This window comes from Tupaia chinensis, unplaced genomic scaffold (genome assembly GCF_000334495.1).
Source record: "Tupaia chinensis unplaced genomic scaffold, TupChi_1.0 Scaffold144466_1, whole genome shotgun sequence".
Taxonomy (NCBI): Eukaryota; Metazoa; Chordata; class Mammalia; order Scandentia; family Tupaiidae; genus Tupaia; species Tupaia belangeri.
In genome coordinates, this window is record NW_006204325.1 from 12,770 (window position 1) to 22,825 (window position 10,056).

Here is a 10,056-nt window from a genome sequence, read left to right on the forward strand (position 1 = left end):
TATGCCGGACACCCCTCAAAGATTGCTCTCTGAGGGGTGACAACTGCTAGGAATCATCGTGCGTTTTTATTGAAAACGTGTTACATGCAAGTAAAGGGAGAGGGGCTAGTGTTTCAATTAACAGCTCATAAAGTTTTTAACAATAGAGAACATAGATTCTATTCAGGGTTTGATTAAGGGTGGGTCTAGTGCAGTTCCGCAATTGTAGGTGGGTCTCCATGGAATGCAGTTTTGGGAAAGCGGTTCCAGTAAGCAGAGATGATTATCAGCTGATGCGGTGTAGCAGCCATCTTGTGATTACTGGGAATGGTGCTGAGAAAAGAAAATCTCAAGAATAGATATTAGTTCTTATGGATCTTAATAAAGAATGATACCTATACAGTTTTGTAGGGATTTAAAACTTAATTTGAGGAATCCTAATATATGGCTGATGGCTGAGCAGTACTGCAGCGTTCTGGGAGGCTTGTCCCCATAAGAAGGTTCCAGGTTCATGTCTGGAGACATCTCTGAATGAGCTATGTACACATGCCCATGACCTGGGGCTGGATAAGAAAAGGTATGGATCATGGTGTGAACACTTCTTTGTGGGTACTTTTCTATGTCTCTGTCTCTCTCTCTGTCTCTTTAATTCGTGGAAGAAAGAATGAAAGAAACTTAAGAAAATAAAAAATAAATTAGAAAAGAGTCTAGGCATATTGAACAGAGATGACTTCATATAGGAATTGGTAATATATGTGTTTGAAAAACCAGAGAAGCAAAAAAAGGAGTTATGAGGGATAAACTCTTGATTGATAATTGCAGGAAGGCCACACCACCACTAGAGCTGGAAAGGGAAATGAAAGGTTGTGTTGTCCAGATCCCAAGATACTGAGGCTACTCCTGTTGGAACTGAGTTGCTTGACCTCAGGAGCTCACATACAACATCCACCACTATGAGAGAGATTTTTGCTATAGGGCGCATAAGCTCACTGGAGAGACAGAGAGAGAAGGTGAGAAATCACTCCAGAGTGGTTGGCTATGCTGCCATCCCTTCTCCTCCATTCTCCTTTCAGGATTTTGCGCACACAGGCACCCCCACCCGGAGTGAGATTTAAGCTGCTGGGTCTGAGGGTCCAAAAGTAATCGGCCATGTTGGGGTCCAGTGCTTTAACCATTGTGCCACCTGCTGGCCCCCAACATCCATCACTGTGAACACTGCCAATACTGGGCCTCTGGGCTACCACAGGCACTGCTGTCACAAGCACTGCAAGCTGTGAGGTCAAAAGTAAGAAAGAGGAAGCTCGCCTTGTGCTCTCCTCCCCCCTTCTCATCTCACGTCAGAGCCTTCCACTGGAGAATCCAGCAAGGAGCCAGCTGGCAAGACAGTCTGTGAAGTATACCTTGCATGTGTTTAGTTTCAGCAATAGAGGAGTGGGTAGGAAAAAGCACTCTGGAACTAATAAAATGTAGAACCTAGTTGGCACATAGTGATTGCAATCTAGTGTCCTGGTCTTATTTTTCAGTTAGTTGGGGTGTACTTGTCTGACCTATAGAACAGGTGATATTGATAAGTTTATGGCCTATGACATGATTTTTATTTAATTTTATACATTCAGTCACTGTACATCACCACAGCTTTTAAAGTGAATTTTCCTAGAATAAATACTCTACACACCAGTCTTGTTAAAGATATCATACCATTATCAACATGATTATTTTAAAAAATGGTTTTATTAGCATAACACATTGATCAAGTAACCACCACACAAGCTTTACTGGGGACTAGCCGTGTACTAGGTGGATAAGAAAATCTTCTGGAAGGACTTATTCCTTACAGCCTAAAGAACTGCAGATTCACAACTGGAAAGAATACCGTCAAGGTGCTAAACTATGTGTACTTATCGTATTAGACAGTGATGGAGGTTACTGAGGGCCAATAACCACAAGGAACTAAAGATTCTTATTAACTGCAAAGAACTGTTGGGGAAGAAGGTCTTCCTGGGGCACAAATTATGGAGTTAAGAAAGCAAACATTTTCAAGAATTCTAAGTGGTTCTAAGCTCATTCGTTTATTGTTTCATCTCAAATACCCTGAGGTTATTTTTTGTTCTTCTTCATTATGTTCTTCCAGATGTCCTTTCCTTGAACTATCTTATCCATTTTATTACTGATTTATTTATTACCTTACTTATAAACATTATTATTGTATAAATATATATATTATTGTGTATGATTTATAACTGTATGTATATTATTATATACATTTTATTTTTACTTGTTATTTCTATACATTCCATTGCCATTATTTATAGTTGACACAATGTGCTTTAGTACTCTAGAATGTGTTCCTCTTAATGTAACTGCAACATTAAGCCCCACACCCCTCCTAATCCTTAATGCCTTTTCCGTGTGTGTACACCACAGGCAGCATGCTTTTTAAGGCCTCTAAGGATTCCACTTTTATGGGAAAACAAACAGGAGATGTAGTTTTTTGCAGTCCACTTATTGAACTGAAAGTGTATGTGAGGTTTCAACAGTTGTCTTGCACCCTTGGGCTCAGGCTCTGCCTCAGGCCTCTTATCTGGGAGGGTCCCATTTATCACACATGCACATGTTCAATTATTTATTAAGCATCCATAGGCCATGGTTGTTCTGCCGCATCTTGTTGAGGTCCCACAGAGAAACCTTCTTTTGTGGTGGTGACAACAGTCCATTTTCCCTTTCTGAAACTCTGAAAGGAGAGGAAAAGGAAGAGACTCAGAACCAAGAACCAGAGGATGGACACATGGATGTGCAGACAATGAGAATTTTCTCAGAGTCAGCCCTGGTCCAGTGTGGGGACACATTTAGAGAGAGAACCTGAGGTGTGGGGACATGCTCTGAGCAAACACCACCTGTCCTTTTGGGGTTTGGCAGAACCTTGTAACTTGTCTTTCCTTGACCCACGCTGCAGACAGAGCAAGGGTGGAAATTGCTAGGGGCGTTCCAACAGACACATCTGATGGACTTCGAGAGACATCTTGACCCCAACTAGCAAAGTCCAATCCTTGCTCTGCATCTGAAAGGTTCTTTAGCCTTCTCTGGGTGTGGTGGTGCACTCCTTATGGAGAAGTTCTTTAGCTCCTTCCCCACACCTAATAGCTAGATTTCTCTGCATTAGAAAAGAAGAAGAGACTTTCTCTTGATGGGATTATCACCAAGGGATACACCTGGCCCAGTATGACTAAGCCCTTATACATTTGTTAACTGCTTCTTATTGTCTGTAACCTGGCAACGAATCTGTGAAGAGTCATGAAACATACATGTGTAATGTCTCCTTGTACTATAAATAAAGAAGGCCCAGTTTGTCTGGGTGGCTTAAGCGGCTCAAGTAGCGGCACAAGTTGCTTGGGCTACCTAGGCTCAGGCTGCCTGTGTCCATTTCCACTCTATGTCTTTGTCTCAATCTTTCCAATTACTCGGTCCTGGCAAGATCGAGGGCTTTCTCTTTCTCGTCCTCTTTCTCTTCCTCACCAGCAGCCCCTGATCATGATTCAGCTAAATCCAAGCCCATGGGTGGACGCCGACAGTCCAGTCCCTGAGGTGAATATGTATTTTTCCAGTGAGGAGCGGAACATTTTGAGGAAGAACAGAAGCTCTTGACTGGGGAATCATGAGCAGAAGTGTGACTGTAGTCATGAAAATTCTCATGTACTGAGCCTGTCTGATCATGGCTTTGAAAGGAGGAGATTTCAGAACTGACCTAATGAAATTATGAGACACAGCTGAGCAGAAAGTCACTTAAGATTTGGTCACTGGAAACAGAGAGAATTTCAGTGACCCTCAGTACTTTGTAAAATGTAAAGGGTTCCCAATACTAAAACATTTAAGAACCATCAAATAACTAGGGACATATATGTCCGTGTATATTTATAGGTATTTTGAATAATACTAATAACTCTCTTGATGATTCCCACTTACCATTAATACTTACAAATACAAAGGAAGAATGAGAGAAAATGGAAGTTGGCATAAGTGAGCAGGGATGGCCTCACTGGAAAGGAAATACTTGAGTAAAAACCAAAGAAGTAATTGAAATTAAAGTGAGAGTACAGTGGGAATTTCAAGAAGTATTGTTGCATGCTGCAAATTCCTAAATATTCTAATGACAGGAGTACAAGCCATTATTTTTAAAATACTACCTAGTTTAGGGACTGTTTTTGGGCAAAAAAAATGTTGAAGATTAGACCATGTGAAAAAATCATTTTGACTCAGTTGCAGAAGATCTTTCTCAGTTTCTACTCTTTTTCCTTTCCCTCCAAAGTGTATACCTTCTTCTCTTGTTTCCTAATTTTTTTTGCCTTTAATCATTGTACATATTTACAGCATATAAAATGATTTTCCCAGCATGAATACACTGTACACTGTATATTAGTCCAAAGATATTATCGTTCACATTATCCTAAACAGGTAATTTTCCATTTTGGTGTCCCTTAAATTTATTTCCCCCTTGATTCCCTCCCTACCGTCTCCCCAGTACCCACCCTCTCCCCTCACTGTACTATCACAGTTGCTCTCCATGCTTTTATACCTTCCAATCTTGCAGTTTCTGCCACAGAGGGCTGACATTTTGCATATATTGAATAGAGACATACAGTGCCTCTCTTTCATAGCTTGGCTTGCTTCAGTTAGCAGTAAATCTTCCATATTTGCCTCTCTTACATGGTCTGGCTTACTTCACTTAGCAATATGTCTTCCATATTCATCCACTTTCTATCAAATGCCAGGGTTTCAGGTTTTTCTTTTTTATTGATGAGTAGTATCCCATAGTGGATATGTGCCACAATTCTTTTAATCCATTCATTTGTTCTTAGACATTTGGGTGGATTCTATGTCTTAATCATTGTTAATAATGTTGCAATAAACAGAGATGTGTAAATGTTTTTCTGTATTTATTCCTATCTTCTCAGTCAGATTGCTGAATCATATAGCAGTTCTATTTGTAGAAGATTAAGGAACCTCTATATTGTTCACCACAGTGGGCTGTACTAATCTGCATTCCCACTAATATTATAGAAGAGTTCCCCTTTTTTTTTTGAAGAGGTTTTTTGCTATAGTGCTCGTGTGCTCACCAGACAGACACAGAGAGAGAGACAGAAAGCGAGAAATCATCCCCCAGGGGGGATGGCCACACCGCAATCCCTTCTCCTCCATTCTCCTCTCGGGATCTTGGGCACGTGCGCACACGTGCCCGGCGTGAGATTTAAGCCACCGGGTCGGGGACGTGAACTGCAGTCGACTACGTGGGAAACCAGTGACATAGCCATTATGCTAACTGCTGGTCCCAAAGAATTCCCTTTTTCAGAACAGCCTCTCCAGCACTTATTATTCATTTTTAAGTTTATTATTAGTATTTTTTTAAGAATTACTTTTACTTAATTTATTTTAATTTGACCAGAGAGGAACAAAGTGAGTGACAGACAGAGAGACACAGAGAGAGAGAGAGAAAGAAAGTGAAAAGGTAAGCCGCCACAGTCAACAATGTGGGAGTCTAGCGCCCTCAACCACCTCATCACCTGCTGGCCCTTCTTTTGATTTTTTTAATCTGAGCCATTCTGAGTGGGGTTAGGGTATCTCATAGTAGTTTTGATTTGCATCTCCCTTATGATAAGGGATGTTGAGCATATTTTCATATGCTTTTTGGCTGTTCATATGTCTTCCCTGGAGAATTGTTCAGCTCATTTGCCCATTTTTTGATCGCATTGATCATTTTTTTACAGGTAAGCTGTTTGAGTTCTCAATCTACCTGCATAGAAATGAAACGGGACTTCTATCTTTCAACTTTAATCTTTCTATTTTTTTAACATAGTCTAAATGGTATTAAAAGTAACAATTTACTATCATTTCATCTAGGTTTGATACAGTTGTCTGAAATGGGAGATGCCCAATATACTTGGTGTTCCAAATATGGGGCAATAGGAATGTGCAAAGTATGGACAGTATTAAGGTGCAAAATTTGTTAAAAGTTTAAAAGTGATAATAAATTAACTAAACGTCTATTTCATTTTTATTACCGCTGTGAGTTTACTTTTCAAAAAATAATATTAATAATAAGGTACTCTACGGAAAAAATTTCGCTTTACATTCTAAATAATTGGTTCAGATTGCTGGATGTAGCCTGGGACTGACTCAGTTTTCTCCACTTCTTCACTTGTAGTTCTCAAGTGGAATTGGAATCTTCTGGTAATGCAACATCCTGAGATAGGGAGGGACTAGCTGCAATAGCCTAGGCTCTGTTTCGGTACCTCTCAAAATAGAATATCCTTCAACGTTTTAATCCAGGGAGTCCTATCACCTCCAGGGGCTTAAGCCTGAGATGAGATGCTTTCTGAGGTCCTCGAGCTGTGGTGAAAGTGGAGCACAAAGGAACAAAACTACTTCTCCTTGGGCTGCTTTCCTGAGCCTTGAAAGGACCAACCAATGCTAAATCTCAGACTCCTATTGTCCTTTGCTGTAGAATATCCTTCAACGTTTTAATCCAGGGAGTCCTATCACCTCCAGGGGCTTAAGCCTGAGATGAGATGCTTTCTGAGGTCCTCGAGCTGTGGTGAAAGTGGAGCACAAAGGAACAAAACTACTTCTCCTTGGGCTGCTTTCCTGAGCCTTGAAAGGACCAACCAATGCTAAATCTCAGACTCCTATTGTCCTTTGCTGCTTATTTTAGGGAAATTTCTTCACTTAGCTTTTAAGAGTATTCTGTTTCACCAGACTCATACAAGCAGTGAAAATTGCACCCCAAGATGTAGTGAGCTGGGGGCCAGGAGGTGGGTGGTGTTAAGGGCGCTGGACTCCCACATGGTTGACTGTGGTTTGAATGCCAGATGTGGCAGCTTGCTTTCTCTCTCTTTCTCTCTCTGTCTTTCTCTGGTCAAATTACAATAAATAAATAAAGTTGAATAAAATAATTTTTTAAAAAAGATGCAGTGAGCTAGAGTAGTAAACAGAACACAGTGAACCTGCTTCACAGTAACCATCCACCTAGAGCAGATCTGTTCCTTCGGCCTTTCCTTGATACAACCCAGGCCCCACATAGTCATTAGGAACCCAGGCTCTTCCAACAACTGGCTCCATGTATCATAAGACCTTGGGATCTGCTGGAACTCTGCATGTACCAGATGATGAAATAGGGAGGAAGTTCTATGGGCCAGATCTACAAATGATATTTATTACTTCCTGTATTTTAAATAGCCATGAACTCATTTAGTCACTTCCTCTTGGAATCATAGTCTTGCTGTGTGTCCAAGAGAAAAAGTAAAATGGCTTAGTAAATAGCACTCAGTTTCTGTTTTTAATGTCTTTACTGTGTTGATCACATTCTATTTTGGACATTGTTTATCCTGTAGGTGAACATTGTCCTTCACTTCTATTCCTGTCATCCTCAGCAAGAACAAGAAAAGAAAGCACATATATTAAGAGTACCATTTTAAGGCTATTACATCCTATCAACTTATGTTTTAAGTGGTTTAATTCGAATATAAATTTAACTTCCATGAGCTACAATTTTGGCTTATATCCATGCATGTATATTAAGTTTGCAACCAGAATGGCTTATTTCTGCCTGGACATGTGTTACTCTCCTCCAGGCTGGCCCTGCCTGTCACTACAACATGTAGCTAGGGACCATGCTGAGAAGAAGTAGGAAAAACACTTCCACAAGGTCTTTCCTCTCATCCTCTTCTTTCTGTAAATGATAGGTACTGCATGAATGATTCTAGTCTTCTAATTGGTCTCTAGGATTCCTACTTCTCCCATTTCATTTTCTTCCCAGTGTGTTTTCCACACGATTTTAACTCCGGTTTTCTATGCCTCTTGCCTCAACAGACCCCACCCACACAGCCTCCCCCCCATACACACACCAAATCTTGCAATCACTCCATGAGTACTGACACACATCTTAGATGATGAGGACCTGTGTGAATAAGATCACTATTACCCTGCCCACCCGGAGCTCACAGCCTAGTGCTGGAATCAGACATTTTACCGAAATCCTTTTAAAATTCTTGAATGATTTATTGATAATGTAGGAGTATGGTGCTGAATTACCAAATGATTAGGCATTTTCCTGTTATTCTGTTCTTAATTTTTACTTTAATTCAACTGTAGTCTAAAATCATAAAAAGAATATTTTCAACTATTTAAATCTTGTTGAGGTCGGCTCTTTGACACTCACCAGCTACTGCACTGAACCCACTAGGCCTCATTCTGTGGTCTTCAGATCACCACATCCAATACCGGATGTGAAGGGCCAGGCCTGGGTTGACAAGACGTCAGTGTTCCTATTCTCCTCAGAGATGCTCGTCCAGACTGTGCCATCACAGAGCCATTTACCAGCAGTGTCCCTCCCCACTGCATACCGCCGCAGTCCTCATTCTCCTTGTTCTCCAGTGGACTGGCAGACCTCTCCCATCCAGTTCTGCATCAGGGCCTCAACATCCATCCTAAAGTGAGTCCCCTGTGGCTTCCTCAGGGAGACCTATGTTCCCTTGAAGTGAAGTACAGCGTAATTTCCTCCATCATCCACAACACTGAGCAGAGCTCTCAGTGTTCCCTTTCTCCCTCCCTGGGTCTTCACCAAAATGGGCTTTCCCATGGTATTCAAACTCAACAGTGATGATTGTTCTTAGCAAACTGGAGCCTCATCTGCATTCCCACCTTAAAAACTAGTTGTCTTGTGGGCCCCCGAGCCAGGACACTCCAATAGACAGAAACGAGTTTCCTCATCCTTAGAAAAAGCTGGATGTGGACACCTTATGCCACAAACACTCAGTCACTCTGTCTCATTGTCTGTAAGCTACTTCAGGTTCTTTCTGTGAAATGTTAGTTCTCTGGGCAATTTTGGAATGTTTCATCCATGCCTCCTCCCTTTACTAGGATACACTTCTAACTATATAGATCTGACATTTTCAGCCTTGGATTTGGTCACTGTAGCAAGCATCCCTGTCTCAGGGACTCAATGCCTGCCACTTGGCAAGGGCATTCTGGAGGTGCTGCTTCCCTCACTGGAAAAAAAGACATGATATCCTTATCAATGGACCAGGGGTATCTCTGAACAGATTCACATTTTCTACCTAATAGCTTTTAAGTTCTTTATTTCACAAGATAGAGAGGCACCCTCAAAGGGACTCACACCACAACGCTCCCTTCAGCCTTCCCAGCCAATCAGGAACACAGGCATATGCACACCTGCTGGTTGTGTACAGGTTGACAGGGAACTGAATCCCTGTTTTCCATATGGTCTTCAGCATTCTAGAGTGTGGGGTGACTGCTGTGCCACCATAGCAAAACCCTAGTGCAATTTTTTTGAAAGAGATTTTTGCTGTAGGGTGCGTGAACTCACCAGAGCGACAAAGAGAAATAAAGAGACAGAAAGTGTGAAATCACCCCTAAGGAGGGATGGCCACACTACAATCCCTTCGCCTCCATTTTCTTCCTGGGATTTTGGGCACACATGCACATGAGCCTGGCATGAGTTTTAAGCTACTGGGTAGGGAACTCAAACTGCGGTTGACTAGGAGGGAGTCCAGTGACATAACTCTTACACCATCAGTGCAATTTTTAAAAAAATTTCATATAGCGCACGTGCATTCACCATAAAGAGACAGAGAGAATTCACCCCCCCAGGGGGCATGTTCAGACCACAATCCCTTCTCCATTTTCCCCTTGGTATTTTAAGCACACGTGCGCACAGGCCTAGTGTGACTTCTAAGCCACCAGGTATCAAATCACATAGTTGGCCATGTGGAATTTAGTTGCCTTTATTAGATGACTGGCTTGCAGTTTGATGTAATGTTTTTAAAACCAAAATTAATGCCCAAATCTATGATGAAACAAATACCAAAATTTTAAAACAAGACTGAACCCATCCACCTTCACCCAAGTCATCTCACTTGCCACAGGCCTTTCCCCATGGCCCTGCACTCCTGGGCAATGACCTGAGAGCAGACAGAGGAGACTGGCTCTGGAGAACAGGACTCAAAGGGAACATGAAGACTGCAGTGGAAGCAGGACTCTGAGCACAACTAACAATAGAACTGAGGA

General features: G+C 41.7%; 1 protein-coding gene across 1 annotated transcript in view; it reads right to left on the reverse strand.

Moving 5' to 3' along the window:
- Nucleotides 1-2,605: 2,605 nt before the first annotated feature.
- LOC102475090 (mammaglobin-A) overlaps nt 2,606-10,056 on the reverse strand; it is a 10,079-nt gene continuing 2,628 nt past the window's right edge. The window contains exon 3 of the mRNA XM_006167031.2: nt 2,606-2,710. Coding sequence (XP_006167093.1) covers nt 2,606-2,710 — 105 coding nt within the window. The remainder of the gene's footprint in view (nt 2,711-10,056) is intronic.